Source organism: Panonychus citri, unplaced genomic scaffold (genome assembly GCF_014898815.1).
Source record: "Panonychus citri isolate SS breed McGregor unplaced genomic scaffold, ASM1489881v1 Contig00100, whole genome shotgun sequence".
Taxonomy (NCBI): Eukaryota; Metazoa; Arthropoda; class Arachnida; order Trombidiformes; family Tetranychidae; genus Panonychus; species Panonychus citri.
The window spans coordinates 552,539-568,751 of NW_026515505.1; the positions used below are offsets into that span (position 1 = coordinate 552,539).

General features: G+C 34.0%; 2 protein-coding genes across 2 annotated transcripts; both read left to right on the forward strand.

Annotated features, from left to right (window-relative positions):
* The first annotated feature begins 161 nt into the window (after positions 1-161).
* On the forward strand, positions 162-13,813 carry LOC128388524 (uncharacterized). The gene is made up of 15 exons (XM_053347934.1): positions 162-599; positions 852-1,052; positions 2,210-2,311; positions 2,929-3,091; positions 3,676-3,836; positions 3,912-4,112; positions 4,474-4,575; positions 4,669-4,807; positions 5,594-5,803; positions 7,478-7,965; positions 8,096-8,605; positions 8,674-9,250; positions 9,660-13,111; positions 13,181-13,282; positions 13,367-13,813. The coding sequence occupies exons 1-15, from the start codon at positions 402-404 to the stop codon at positions 13,445-13,447; spliced, it is 6,687 nt and encodes a 2,228-aa protein (XP_053203909.1). The 5' UTR covers positions 162-401; the 3' UTR covers positions 13,448-13,813.
* A 241-nt stretch (positions 13,814-14,054) lies between these two features.
* Positions 14,055-16,061, forward strand: LOC128388526 (importin subunit alpha-7-like). The gene has a single exon (XM_053347936.1). It carries the CDS (start codon positions 14,290-14,292, stop codon positions 15,886-15,888), a length of 1,599 nt encoding a protein of 532 aa, XP_053203911.1. The 5' UTR covers positions 14,055-14,289; the 3' UTR covers positions 15,889-16,061.
* Positions 16,062-16,213: the final 152 nt, after the last annotated feature.

A 16,213-nucleotide genomic window follows, 5' to 3' on the forward strand; every position in this document is an offset into this window, starting at 1 on the left:
TTACCTGATAATTAATGAAGACAAAGTAATTTACCTTGACCTGATTAAAGAGATTTGGTTAAAAATAGTAAATCAATTGTACGCAGATTCCAAAGGAAATGATTGATTCGATTGTTTCTTCAGCAATGTAATCACAATCAACCAACAATTTAGATTAACAATTGATGGTGAACAGTTTAATCTGAACATAGTAATACTACAACGTAATTTAATTGCAAACAATTAAAGATGTGACAATCTTTCCCCTTATTCTTAGTTTATTTAATAATAATAATGTTTTTTTTTCATTCTCATCAAGTCCAATACCTTTACTGAATGGTAACAATTAAGCTAATCACATGATTCTGTTGTGCAATTAAATTGTGAAATCAGCTGACGATCATCTATAGTGGACAATAACAATGCGTCCAACACAATTGGTCAATTCAACATCGGTTAACAATCAAAACCATAACAATAGTCAATCAACCAGTCCATCAACTTTATTTAAATCTAACAATCAATTTAATCACAATCAACCATTAGGATCACCAAGTTTAAGTCCAGAAATTAATATGATGTTAAATATACAGAAAAATGATGATAAATCAATCGACATGGTAAGAATAATAAAAATAATTCATTCAACACAATTAGAGAAGAAGAAAAAATCAACAGAATTAATAACAATTAACATGATTAACGAGAAAGAAGAAAAAAGTTATTAGTTTTAATTGATTTCGAACTGGTTGTTTTCGTTGATTGTTGATTAACTCTTTATTTTCCTATGAAATGATTAAAATCTTATCCACCTACTCGTCGATTATGTCAATTGATTGTTTGCTTTTTTTGTTCTAACCCAAAATCGAAAGGTAAAAATCGATGAGATCCATAGGGCAGTTACCTTAGGAAATCTTCGTAATGTTCAACAATTAATCGACCGGAAACGATTGGCCTTTTGTCGGGATCAAATGGGAGCTACTCCTCTACACAAAGCGGTCATTTATGGTCAAAAAGAAATCATCGAATATTTTTTAGAACGATTTCCATCAACAATACACACTCGAGATAATGTGAGTTAATCATCTTTTTTGTTTTCTCAATCATCATAATTAACATTCATTGTCACCCAATCATCATCATTAACATGATTCTAATGATCAAATTGAACAATAAACGGAAAGAAAAATTCAGGTCGAATCAATCAGAACTGAAAGAAAATTATTCCACTTTTTGTTTGAGACAATTAAACAATAACGATAATAATAGTAAACCAACAATTTGATATGATCGTCAATCGTTAATCAATGTCTCAAAATATTATATTCATTTCCAGTAATTTATCATTAATTTTCTGCTCTCTCAATGAGAGAGTAAAAAATTGATTAAATTGTTGTAAAAGTTATTAAATAATTAACTCCCAGTTATTAAGGTAACTATGGAGATACAATGAGAAATAAAAATACAATCATTTTATTAGTAAATTAATCAACTAATAGACTGGATAATTTGTTTTGTTTCTTGTTACCTGATTTGATTGTCAATGATTAATAATAATGACTCTTGATTTTTACACACTCCCAAATGATTAGACCACAAGATTAGTTGATTATCAAATCAAACTAGTAAAATTATCAATAAACTATCATCAAATTATTACATTAACCAGAATCATCACCAGAATTTACAATCATGTCAAATTCAAGGTTACCCATTTGATTAATTGCTTTTCATTGAAAACAATTAAGGTAAACAACAACAATTAAACGGATCAGTTGATGATAAGATGATGATCCTTGGTTAATATTCATAGTTGATTGCTGGTAGTTAATAAATAAGTGAATTAACTTTTGATTGTACGATTTTTCAATAAGGTTTGAAAAAAAAAACTTTTCCTCAATCGTAATGTCCAGTGTCATGGTAACTCATGATCAATTGACCTAAATTGTTTTGATTGTTGTAGTTATATGCCAAATAATAGTAACCAAAGGTGGGAGTGGGGTGGGTTTCTCAGGGTGGAAAAGTGAGATAAATCCCTAGAGGAGAGAAAGGAAAGAAAGAGAGAAGAAAAAATTATCGATATTATTTCATTTGGGTTTCATTTTTCTTACTCGATTCTCGATTTTTTTCATGTTCATTGATTCATGATAATCAAATGTAAATAGTAATTAAGAGATTAACTCAGGTAAAAGTTTAATCCTTTTTCTTGTTTAATCCACCGTTGGATTAGCGAGGACGGACACCCTTACATTACGCTGCCGTTTTGCCAGAAAGTGCTGATCTTTATCGGATGCTATCTGAAGCGGGTGCTGATGAGAAATCATTAGATATGGTAAGTTAATCAACTAATTAGTCTAATTGTTTTTGAGATATTCAATTTCCATTCATTCATGATTAACTTGTGACAATTATCTGTAGCAAATTATAACGTGATAATTTCTCGTTAACAGTTAATCTCGTGTCCATTATTACCTTTCCTCTGTTCACTTGCTCTTTTTTTCAAATAATTTCTTGTTCCGGTTTTTTAATGTCCAGTGTGTCCAGTGTGTCCATTGAGTGAATGTGTGTGTGTGTGTGTATGTCAAGGATAAAAGATTTCACCAAAATGAATCCTAATTATCAATGAGAAGTCATCATGATAATAATACTAATAATAGGTTATAAATATTACTATTATGGACACGCCTGGATTGACCAGTCCATGGACTTTATCTGTCTTCCTCCTTTCTCCTTGAGATGACAATCAAAGTGTCTAGTTGATTATTCAAATGCGAATGAGAATTAAATCAAGGTCACCAGCATTTAGAATCAATAATCAACATTCACTAATTGTATCAACTCGTATTCTAAATTTAAATACTGATCATCATTCAGATATTAATGATAATTGGTTAGAACTTTTTCCGATAATTTGTTTTTCATTTTCTATTCTTCTTTGATTGTAAACAGTTTGGTAAGAAACCGGAAGATTATTTAAATCATCAAGATGGTGTTTCCGTTGTCGTATTAAGGGAAAGTGCGATCGTATCCCGTCCATTAGGTCAACGTCGAAGTCGCAAATCAGCAAGTCGTAACATCGATCCACAAAGTTGGTCTAAAATACATTCATCAAGTAAGAAGTAAACAATTACAATCAACAGAAATCAACGAATCAACGAAAATTGATTCAACAGTTTTACAACAAAATCCAACAAAGATCTGATAGTTATGAGTTTATCATTAATTATCTTCATCATTAGTTATCGTAATGGAGCAAAATTTGATTGTTATCATTGAAAACTGATAATGATAATACAACAATTAAGGGCAATAATCATTGTGTTTTGATTGAGGTTACAATTGACCTGCTTTTGTTTTTGGGTAATACTATTTAATAGTATTTAATATCAATCCTATTTTAATGTTTGATTGATTGATTGATTGTTACTGGTAAATTTTGGTTCCCTTAATTGTTATATTAATACACACAATTGTCAAGCACATAAACAACACACAGTAATTACTTTTACTCCTTGGATTTAGTTGCTAAATTGTTGGATTATTGTTTTTTCCTTTACGGATAATTATTATTATTATTATTATGAGCCTATTATGATTACAATTTACTAATTGTTTTACTCTTCATTTCTCTCTTGGGATGTTAAATTGTTTATCCATCATAATCATATTGTTGATTAAATTGCTGGTGTGCCAAAGGATCATTGATGCATCGTAGTAATATAAGAGAGTTAATTAAGCAGGGAAATATAATAACACTCGAGGAAATTGTTATCCAAGGTTATGGTGATCGGTTGATTGGTGAAACTTCATCCGCTCCTCTTGTCCAAGAGTTTCTTAAAAATGTCCCATCGTTAATTGTATGTAATTGATTAGAATTGATTGTTAACTAATAATTAGCATTTATATTTTGGTTTCTCTTAATGTATCAATAGGATCAGATTAATGAACTTCATAAATCAGCTCAAAGAGGTAATGTTAATGATTTGAAAAGTCTCCTCGATCGGAAGGGGATCGTTTTCGCTCGAGATCAAATTGGTTGTACTCCGTTACATAAGGCCGTTTTGTATGGTCAGTTTGAAGTCGCCTCTTTCCTTTCGAGTGAATATCCATCTACCTTGGATGCTCGTGATCATGTGAGTTTATATGGATTAGAATTTGCAATTTCTTTTCAAATCGACGATAATTTAGATAATCGATCGTTGTGAGAAATTTCGAGATAATCTCTCAGTTAGAATATTCTGTTTTCGTGAAGAGATTCAAGAGAGAACGAGAAAAGAAAGAAAGAAAGAAAGAAAGAAAGAAAGAAAGAAAGAAAGAAAGAAAGAAAGAAAGAGAGAGAAATCGATAAAAAAAGTTTTTTAGAAAAAAACTCGAATTTTTTTCTTACTTTTGATTTTTCTTTGTCATAATTCACTCCCTTGTAACTAATTATCTATGAGAAATTAACAGCAACAATTAGCTAATCACTTCTAATGAAATTCACTTGACCTTCAGGATGGACGAACAGCACTTCATTATGCAGCAGGATTAGATGACGATCGGATGATTTATAATGTTCTAGTTAAAAACGGAGCTTCGGCTAATCTACCAGACTATGTAAGTACCTTATTATCCAAATCACCAGTGTCGCTTATTGGACCAATCGATGAATGTAATTGTTGAACTTTTTTTTTCTTGTTTTTACAACAGAAAGGACGATCGGCTGAATACTATTTACGTTTTCCCGATCAGATTAACTTGCAACAATTAATGAAACGAAGTCAACGTTTAAACGCAAACTACGCAATAAACACTGCAAACCGAATTAAATCAAAATCACCTTGTCGAAGTAAGTGAGAAAAAAAGTTCTAAATGACAATCAAATGTAACTACAGTAATCCAATTCGATCCTTCAAAAGAAAAACAAGAAATCAATTAATCATCAGAATGGATCAAATTTGAATCTATTCAATAAATTGTAGTTGGACATGAGGACTAATCGAGTTATCAGACTAATAGATGGGATTAAATCGAGTTCGAATTATCTTGACCTAAATTATCGTTAGAATTGAACATTTTGGGAGTGAAAACAAAGTTATAACGATATAATAACTTAAATGGAAAACAAAAGGAAAAGTAAAAACAAAGAATATAAAAAAGGTAAAGAATTGATTGATCGAACTGGTTTAGTGTCACGAAAAGTTCTGAACCTATTTCGAGAATGGTTTACACAGGTAATGATAATAATACAACTAAATCAATTGATTATCTTATCAGGAGCACCATGATAATAGACATGATATCCACATAGAAAGAGATATCAATAGTTCATTTCCAACTCAATTTCTGCGCAATAATCAATTCTAATTGTTGTTGTTCATTAACTTCTAATATCAACTTGTTATCATAGTCGATGAGGTTAATTTTTCATCAGTTGATTTATACTGATTACGATTTGATTAGGAACAGTAATTAAGGTTGATGGAGTAAAAATGTTTCAATCAATTTGTATTAATTGATCTACCATTGATTGTGATTCTATTAAATGGTTTTCAATCTATTTTTCCACTGGTTGCTGACAATTAAATTACTTGTGAATTTACAATTATGTCCATTATAACGGGTACGATTAAAGGAAGAGGATTATCACCTGATTCTCGTAAGCCTGAGATTCATTTAAGTGGATATAAAAGTGACACTGGACTGAGTGACCATGAAACTGGCGATGCCGATGGAGGGTCAAGCACTGGTTCGGTGGGTGATGTTTCCCACTCTCTTCTGACCAAGGCCAATTTACGTTCAAAGCCTGGTAGTAGTTTAAACTTTTCTTCACCGGCAATATTAAGTAAATCACTTATTATTAATACTTTTTACTATCTAAATACTTTATTGATTTCGTTGTGGATGTTAAATAATTGCTCCAAAAAACTGGCAAATTAAATATAATAGATTGGGAATCATGACTTATTCAAAATGATCTGCATGTTAGACCAATTGATTAGCTCCAGCGTTTAATTAGTAGCTAATCGTAGCTGATTCCAAGCTTGATAATTAACTAGAATAGTTTTTGTTTTATAATTTCTAATTTTTCCCAGCAAAACAAGAAAATGATTAAGATTTTATTAACATTATCCAAACAATTGACTAATGGTGATCGCAAGTTTCGACTTCCTTTTAACTGACCAGCATCCAGATTATGAATGAGGGTCCATCTAAGAATATAGAATTAAACTTAATTAATCACTTTAATATAAAAAGAGAAAAATGGTCATTGAATATTTGTTATTATCGTTCAGTTACGAAATAACATTTAGTCACTTGACCAATATGACCTTTATATAGATTTACCTCTGACCCTTTGTACGTATTGATTCATCTTTCTAAGAGCCTTTAAATCGTCGATCTTCTCATAAGAAGAAGAGAAATCAACTGTCTGATGAGATGAGAATTCGAAGGACCAATTCGAGGAAAGTTCGAGGACCCGGGAAGCGTAAACGAGAACCACCTCGAATTTTAATCCATCGTTGGTCTTCATCTAACGATTTCACTGTGACTCAAGGTTGTTACCAACGAGGTCATCCAATGATATGGCCTCCGGACAGAAATAAACATTGTCCTTCGCCCTCTTCAGCTCATCAACACTCTCATCTTCATAATGTTAAATCTCCATCTTCATCATCATTATCTTATTATTGTGATCAAAATGCCAAAATTGAAAAATGTGCTCAACGGAGGAAATCAACTCGATCTTCAATTAACCAAAGTCGACCGACAGTTCGATTAAAATCAGTGAGACGATTTAGAAAACGAGGTAAGATGAGCTAAAGAGTGTATGTGTAATTAAAGGTTAATTAGTCAGTCGATTTTATCCAAATCACCATCTTAATTGTTGATTACGTTGCCATTCCCTTCGTTTGTCTTGTCTCTGCTTCTAAAGTCCAACGATGATCTATTGAAAGAAGTGAAACAAAATTCAATTTAAATGATTGGAAACGAATTTTGATTAAATTACAACTTACATTAAATTGCTGGCGAATGAATTACTTTTAATTTCCTTCCATTTTACTTTTCGATAATCAATATTATAACAACAATCTATTAATAACAATTAATAGATTAGATTCACATTTCGAAACTTGCGTCACCAAATTGCTTGCAATTCTAATTGTTGAACCAATTTCTTTGATCACCTAAATATTGATACAATCTTCACAATTGATTTTAACTCCTTCCATTTTGTTTGATTTTACTTTGATTACCTTGCACTTTGATTGTTAATCTTTTATTTCTGTTACACTAATGGATAGGATTTAAATTGTTACCGCAATCAAGTCACAATCATAGAGAGTGATAGAGACATCGGCTCTAATCCATTATTTTTGTTGATTAGTTTGTTTTCTCATTATAAATAATGTCTCCTAATCTTTGTTATTGTTATCATCTTATTGATATTATAATTGTGACAATCTACTGGTAATCATCATGAAACCAATTTGCGAATTGAAAATGAAATAATTAGGAGAAGTTACATCAGCCAATTTAAGAAAATGGATCCAAGAGGCAGATTTAAGTTCCCTGGAAGGAGCCATTTTAGAGGGACATGGAGATCGGGTCAAGTCGAAGGTGGAAATGTCCGATCAGGCTAAAGAATCACCCGATATACAGAATTATATTCAGGAAACATTACCCAAAGTGATGAATAAAATTCGTAAAATACATGCGGCGGTTTCTTGCGGTGATCTAATTGGACTTCAAGATCATTTAGATAAAAATGATTATGCTCTCGCTAAAGATCACTTGGGTATGGCTCCGCTTCATAAAGCGGTCATTCTGGGTCATATTGATGTGGTGCAATTTATACTAGATCGCTTTCCGGAGACAGTTAATGCTCGTGATCGTGAGGGTCGGACACCATTACATTATGCTGCAGCAACGACTCACAAAAATGGCCAAAAGATTTACAAAGTGCTTCTTAGATCGGGTGCTGATCAACGAGCTCGAGATTCGGTAAGTTGTAGTAGAGAGAGAGAGGAAATGAATTGGATAACAATTAAAATCCAAGAATAGAAGAAGATTATTTCCATTAAATTATCCGATTGATTGTTGGTGTTTTTGTTTGATTTTGCTGGAAAATTAGGTTGGTAAAACTGCTGAGTATTATCGAGTTCATTTGTTACCATTGCCCGCTGAGCTTTCCCGATTAGCGGTCAACTCTAAACGTAAAAATGGTGATGGTCATCATCAGGTTTTGTCGCCTTTACATAAAAGAAGAGGAATCTTATTACCAAGTATAAGGGAAAAGATTAGCAATGCTTTACACGAAGGCGACGCTGGGACACTTTTAGAGTTGACACTTGATGGCTATGGTGATGCCCTTTTGGGAAGGGCGAGTTGGGGCGATGAGTCGAGAAAATTTCTTAAAGGATTACCACATCTTCTTGATAATATCAGGACACTTCATGCTTCCATAACTAATGGTGAATTGTCTAATGTTCAAAGGATATTGGAAACTGATCCAAATTTGATTCGAGCCAAAGATGAAAATGGTCTAATGGCCATTCACTTGGCTGTATCTCGAGATCAACCAGAAATTGTTGACTATTTGTTGGAAGAATTTACTTCTTCTTGTCTTCTATTGAAGGATCAGGTAAATTGGATTATTTATAAACATAAGAGATCAATTATAATGTTGTTAATTGTTTCCAATCAATTTAGTTTGGTCGGACTGGTCTTCACATTGCTGCTCAAAATAAACAGCAAGAAATTTACAAGAAGCTTCTAGATGCTGGTGGAGATCCGATGATTATTGATTTGAGAGGTCGAACCGCTGATCATTACCTTAAATTACAGACAACCGGTGATGCTTATCACAATAAATTATTCCCATCATCAGCTGTTAACAATTCTGATATAAATAATTCACCAAGTAAACGGAATCTAAGTAACAATCATAATCCATCACCGGTGGTTGAAGTGAAAAACAACATCTCAGATGATCCAAGTGTCAAGAAGGAAATTTCCACTAATGAGATCGATTTAGAAAATGGTAAATCAAAAAGTGAACTATTAGAAATTAAGGAAAATGATACAATTGATCAACAATCAACAAACGATGAGCCAAAACCAGAACAAGATGAAACCAGTAACCAGAAAGATGATAATGAAAATGAATCTGGTGATCAGAATGAGTTAGATGACAAAACTGATGAAGATAAGGAGGTTAATCTCGATGAAACTGATACTATAAACACTAATCAACCGATTGAACCAGAAATTCAGTCAACTGTTAAAGGTAATTAAAAGTAACAACAAATGATTAACTTTCAGGTGGTTTTATGAAAAATTTTGGTTGAATAATCGATTGACATTCGTAGGTAAAAAATCGATTTTTCTGGTTACTTTTTTAACCAGAAAACTAAAATTCTTCTAATCAATTTACTTCTCTACTAATTAATTTCTAATTAATCTCTTAATCTTAATCGAATGTTCATTTCCAATTAATTCAAAAAAATTAGATTATTTAAATTGTTAGAATAAAGTAGAAAAAAAATCGATCACCAGTTATTAAATCGATTTTTCTATTTGCCGCCCATTTTTTTGTTTAACTTTTCAGTTAAACTTAATTTGGTTCTTTTAGTACATTAATTGAAATCTATTTTATTTTAATTTCTATTTGTCTATTGCATTTACATTTGATAAAGATTCTCCTGGTGAATCTGGTCAAGAGACTGCAGATGAAAACATTGGTCATTCTGGCGATGATCAGGTTATCGTTAGTGACGAAGTGGTTAAAGAAAGTCCAGTTGATCAATCTGAACTGGTTGATGAGTCCACGGAAGCTCAAGTGACCACGAACGATGGTGATGATAGGGAAACCGATAAATCAAATGAAACTCACAAATCTGAAACCACCGTCGAGGAGACAAAGTTTGAAGATGATGAAGGAAGTGGGATAAAAATTGAAGAAAGGACTGATGATGATGAATCTAAGGAGAAAGATGATGATTTAAAGGATCAGCTGGTTGAAAGTGAAAATATTGACGAGGAAAAGATTGAAAACAATCGTCAAGATGCTGTTATCGAGGAGAAAAGTTTGCCTAAGGGCAAGAAAATAAGTTCCAACACTAAAGGAGGAATTAAAAAGTTCACTTCTCTCAAGAAAACTCCACCATCGTCAACGGAAAGTGAAAAAGTTGTCGAAGATAAAAAGATGAAAGTTAATCGAAAAACTAGTCTGCCCTCAGTAATCGGTGCTCGAAGTAGTTCAAAGGATCGGCTTGAGAAAAAGAAAGTATCTCTTAATAATCGAAATGGTCCCACTATTGGTACCAAAGGGATCGCTAAAAATGTTCGGATCAAAGAAGATTCTGTTAATAAACTCAACGAAGAAAAAACTGAAAATAATCCAACGATCGATGGTAAAAGTAGCGACGGAACTGATGACAAAATAATAGAGAATGAGCATAAAGAGAAAGATGAAGATGAAGAGGTTGGAAAAATGGAAGAGAAATTGGAAGAAAATTCCGAAAACAATGAAAAGGAAGAATCGAATCAACCAGAACTGGAGAATCAAAATTCTGAATCAAATTTAGGTGAAAATATTCCCAATGGTGAAGATACTAATCAAGGCACTGGTGGTGATGGTGAATCAACTGATTTAATACCAATCATTAAGGTTGAAGCTGAAATAGTCTCAGAAGATGAGACTGAACAATTAGCTTCGTCTCATGTTGATTCAGATGTTGAACGACAAGCGAAGGAAATTGTTCAAGGATTAGTTGAATCATCCATTCAACAGGCTGAATCTAAACTTAGCTTGAATATCGGCGATGGTGATGTTACTAGTATTCAGGAAGCGAGTGAATTAATTGATGATAAAGTTGATGAGAGAATCAAAACCGGTGGAACTGATTCAGAGGCTTCAGTCGAAGCTGCAATTAATCAGATTGAGAAGGATGAAGAAGATGAAGAAATCGGTAATGCAAATGGCGGAGAAAAAAGTTCATCTCAACCGAAAGGATCTAAACCACAATCAGCACATGAGAAAGAGGATGAAATAAATTTAGATGAAAAATCATCAGACCAATCAATTAATCAATCCAATGAAAATGAACCCAGTAAATCAACTGCTCCAGAATCCAGTGAGATAAATGATGAAAATAATTCTGAACAATCAAAACTTAACGAGAATGAAAAAACTGAGTCAACTTCAAATGAAATCAAATCTGATGATCACGAAATTAGTTTAATTGTCGAGGACAAAGATGAAATTATTAGTCAAAATCAAGAATCATCAAGAGAACAAAAAAATCAAAAGGATCAACAATCAAATGGAAATAAAGTTGATGATCAAGAAACTAAATTAGATGAAGAGCATAAAATTAACAATGAAAATCCAGCAAAATCCCCGAAAACTAGTGGTCTAAATGGTCAACAATCAGGTGGCGATGGTCAAGTTGATGATAACGGGAATGGTGCTAAAAGTGATCAGCCCCCTCGTTCTGGTTCTGGTAAAAAGAAACCCAAATCTGGTGAATCATCATCATCCCGTTTGATGAGCGGATCATCACCGATTTCTAATAATAGTAACGATAATGTGGACATGTTAAACGATCTAATTGAAACTTGGCTTAAAGACGGTGACCTTTTAAGGTTAGAACATGTTGTTATCGCTGGTCAAGGTGAAAGGTTAATCGGTAAAAAATCATCGAAAGAAACTGTGCAAGAATTTTTGGATTTAGTTCCAGCTTATATGGCAAAGATTAGAAATGTCCATGAGACCGTAGTTCGAGGTAACTTCAACGAAGTCCGATCAATATTAACGCGCAAAAGGTTTGCTCTTTCTCGTGATCATGTTGGTTCCAGTCCACTTCATCTCGCCGTTCTTCATGGACACATGGACGTTCTTGTTTACATAATAACCCAATTTCCGGAGACACTTGATGGTCCAGATAATGAGGGACGGACTCCCCTTCACTATGCAGCCGTTATGGCCTCAAAAGATAAACAATATTATGATATATTGAAAAAAGCGGGAGCCAATCCGTCACTTATTGATAAATTGGGTCACACTGCTGATTTTTACCTTGAAAATCCTCATGAGTTGACCATTGGTGACCTATTGTCAAACTATGCACTTAAAACGGAAAGTTCATCTAACCATAAAGAGCCAGGGTCAGTTGATGTTTGGCAACGACCACCGACTGCTGATATTGAATCACGATTAACACCTTCACCAAGTGATTCACAATTAGAGGAAGATGAAGGGCCAACTCATCATGAGATTGCCGCTGATGTTCATGTAGATGCCAATGAAAAAGTACCATCAACACCAACTAATGGAAGTGGTGCTAAAGGCAAATTGAGTACTAGTCCTGGTGTTGCAGAAGAAGATGTCAAAAAGGAAGTGGAAACGATCTCGGTTCAGTTTAAAGAGACATTGAAAGAGGAGAAAAATAAATTACAAGAAAGTATCCGTCAGATTATGGGCTCGGTCCCAGGTCAACCTCCGGAAAGTTTATCTTCGGGTGAAGAATCGTCCGATGAGAGGAAAAGGGAAGAAGTGGTTAGTGAGTACGAATTGTGCCAAGTAAAAGATGAACACGGTCGAACGGTTCTTCATCTGGTCTCCTCGAAACCACAGAAAAAAGTGATTCTCTATCAAATGTTGGCCTCAGCCGAATACTTGATTCCGGAGAGAGATGAAAAATATCGGACCATTCGAGATGTTGCCGTTAATTCAGCTCTTAAAGATAATGTTCAGGTCATTGATAATTATATTCTAGATGCTTTTGTACGGAGAAATGTGGGCTTTGTCCAGCGATTATCTCACGAAGGTTATGATCTGACCAACGTAGTCGACGAAGAGGGACACGATGTAACCGCCGTTCTAAGGAAACGGAAAATAACCTCAATGATTAACCTTCTTCAGGATATAACCTATTTTCAGAAATCACGGGAAGAGTTACACACATTCATTAAGAATGATTATATTCAGGGTGTTCTTGGTCTGGTCGATTCTGATGCCACCCTGGTAACGGCCAAAAATCGTCGAAGTCGAACCGCTCTTCATATCGCCATACTTTTCGGTAATCTAGATATTATATCGAGTTTAATTGATGCTAATCCAGAAGCTTCTAATGTCCAAGATAATGTAAGTACAGTAATTAGTTGATTACTCTTCTCAATTGTTGACACTTGTTGATCATTTTTCTGATTTCAGCTCGGACGGACTCCGCTTCACTATGCGATGGCCACGAGTAAAGTTGAACATATTGGTAAGATGTTGATCAAGGCTGGAGCTAATCGACAGATTCGTGATGTGGTTAGTTGACAAAACTTAATTCTAATCGAATGATTATTCAATTTATTGATTGATTGATTTATTTCTTTTTCTATTTTTTGACAGAAAATGCGAACTCCAAGTTACTATTTTGTTTACAATGATGATATAAGAGCAATTAGATCAGAAGAGAAAAACCTTCTCTGATTGATTCTTAGCTTAGTTAATTGGGGATCATTTTGGTACAATTAATTACTTAGATTTGAGGCCTTTTTCCGCAATTAACCTGACCGTCCAAAGCGCTTACCCACCTGATTAAATGATAAACAAAATTACAAAGTAAACTCATTCTAAAGTTTTGAGCAATCGGATGGATAATATTACAATTAATTAAATCGACATGAATATGCAATTTGAATGTAACTTGTAATTAGACTAAAATCAAATTAAGAATCAATGAAAATCATAAAAAAATGTTATAATTAAGCAATTAAATGATCCATTTGTAATTGTTAATACAATCAATAAATGACAATAATCAAATCTAATGAAATCATAATTGACACAGAAATTATTTTAACACCCAAATAAACCTTGAACCTTGATGAACAACAACCTGTTGACTAAATGATTATTAATTGTTGAGATCTAAAAAATAAATCACCAAACATATCAACAGGTTGTAACAATTAGCTAATCATTTATGGAATTCGACGGTTTGAATTTGGCGCATTTTCTTTTATTCTTTTGTTGACAATCAGCAGGTGTCACCATTTTCCATGAGTAGGGGAGTGAAAAAGCGTTGATTCAATTTTGAGAAAAGCTTTTTGTTTGTTGATTAGCTAATTGTTACTACCTGTTAATTTGTTTATTGGTTTATTTTTTATTTCTCAACAATTAATAATCATTTAGTCAACAGGTTGTTGTTCATCTTAAGGTTTATTTGGGTGTTAAAATAACCTTTGTTTCCGTATCCTTTTTATTTCTGCGTCTTTTGCTGTATTTGTCTTTGTTCTCTCTCATATTGGTTAGCTTTTTTTTTCTCAACTATGTCTGGTCCATCAAATGTTGCCCCTCATCGTCAACGGTATAAAAATACAGCATTAGATGCTCAAGAGTTGCGAAGACGACGAGAGGAAGAAGGTGTTCAGTTGAGAAAACAAAAAAGAGAAACTGAGCTCTACAAGCGTCGTAATCTTGCTGATACAAGTGGTCTTGATGATGACATCGTTCCTGGATCTGACCTTGGTGGTCAATCCGGTCAAGTGTTCGCCATCACCAGTGAAATGATCGAAGCTCTTTACAGTGATAATGTTGCTGCTCAGCTGCAGGCAACACAGAATTTTCGAAAATTGCTGTCGAAGGAGCCAAATCCGCCGATTGACGAGATCATCAACACAGGAATCGTGCCTAAATTTGTTGAATTTTTAAAACGGGACGAAAATCCAACTCTTCAATTTGAAGCTGCTTGGGCCTTGACAAATATTGCCTCAGGCACTTCATCACAAACTCGCAAGGTTATTGAGGCTGGTGCCGTTCCTGTTTTCATCCACCTGTTGTCTTCAAAGGTCGAAGATGTTCAAGAACAAGCAGTTTGGGCTCTTGGTAACATCGCTGGTGACAGTCCTGAATGTCGTAATTTTGTTCTGGATAACGGTGTTTTGTCTCCATTGTTGCAACTTTTAACGACCTCCTCCCGTCTCTCAATGACACGCAACGCGGTTTGGACATTGAGCAACCTGTGCAGAGGTAAAAATCCGTTCCCAAATTTTGAACAGGTGTCCCCCAGTCTAACTGTCCTTTCAAGGCTCCTCTACAACAATGATTCCGACGTTCTTGCCGATGCCTGTTGGGCTCTTTCATACCTTAGTGATGGACCCAACGAAAAGATTCAAGCCGTCATCGATTCTGGTGTTTGTCGACGACTTGTTGAGCTTTTACTTCACAGTAGTCAGGCAGTGGTTTCGGCAGCTCTAAGAGCAGTTGGTAATATTGTTACCGGTGATGATCTTCAAACACAAATAATTTTAAATTGTAATGCGTTATCTCATCTTAAAAATCTGTTGACTTCTACTAAAGAAACGATCCGCAAGGAAGCATGTTGGACCATCTCTAACATCACCGCAGGAAACAAGTCGCAAATTCAAGCAGTGATCAAAGAAGACATTTTTCAAACTTTGATCCACCTGTTAACAAATGCAGACTTCAAGATCAGGAAAGAAGCCGCTTGGGCGATCACCAATGCAACATCAGGTGGTTCAGCTGAACAAGTAAAATATCTAGTAGAACTTGGTTGCATTCCTCCGATGTGCGAACTGTTGACTGTTACCGATCCGAAAACCATACAGGTGGCCCTGAATGGATTAGAGAATATCCTTAAGTTTGGTGAACCGAACAACAAAGCAAATCCTGGTGCCATTAATCCATATGCTGTGGCAATCGAAGAGTGTTTTGGTCTTGATAAGATTGAATATTTACAATCACATGAGAATGTTGAAATTTACCAAAAGGCTTATGATATAATTGAAAAATATTTCGGTGCCGATGATGAAGAATCAGCAATCAAACCGGAAGTTGATCAGGACAACCACCAGTTTCGATTCACAACGGATGATCCAAATGCTGGTGGTCAATCATTCGCTTTCTAATCATTTGATGTAAATCATTCTCCGATTGTCTTTTACTCTTTTTTCTCCTGTTTTCTCTCTATTTCTCTTTCTCTCCCTTTATTTGTTTCTCTCTCTATCTCTCTCTCTCTCACACACACAAACTAACACTATTTCTAATTCTGATTAAAAGAATAAAAAGTTGAAACAGCTAATTAACTCTTTGTTTAATCAATCAATCAACAGGTTGTTTGTAATGTTTACCACTAAATAGAAAAGTGAAATTGAAAAATTAGCCTAATCTATATGATTTGAATTAATTAGAGAAAAAATGAAATGAAATTGAATAGATTATGCGGTGCAATTT

Coding starts and splice junctions, on each gene's coding strand:
- LOC128388524 (XM_053347934.1), top strand. CDS start 402: ATGCGTCCAACACAATTGGTCAATTCAACATCGGTTAACAATCAAAAC. Junction 2,312..2,928: donor ATGAGAAATCATTAGATATG/GTAAGTTAATCA, acceptor GATTGTAAACAG/TTTGGTAAGAAACCGGAAGA. Junction 8,606..8,673: donor GTCTTCTATTGAAGGATCAG/GTAAATTGGATT, acceptor CAATCAATTTAG/TTTGGTCGGACTGGTCTTCA.
- LOC128388526 (XM_053347936.1), top strand. CDS start 14,290: ATGTCTGGTCCATCAAATGTTGCCCCTCATCGTCAACGGTATAAAAAT.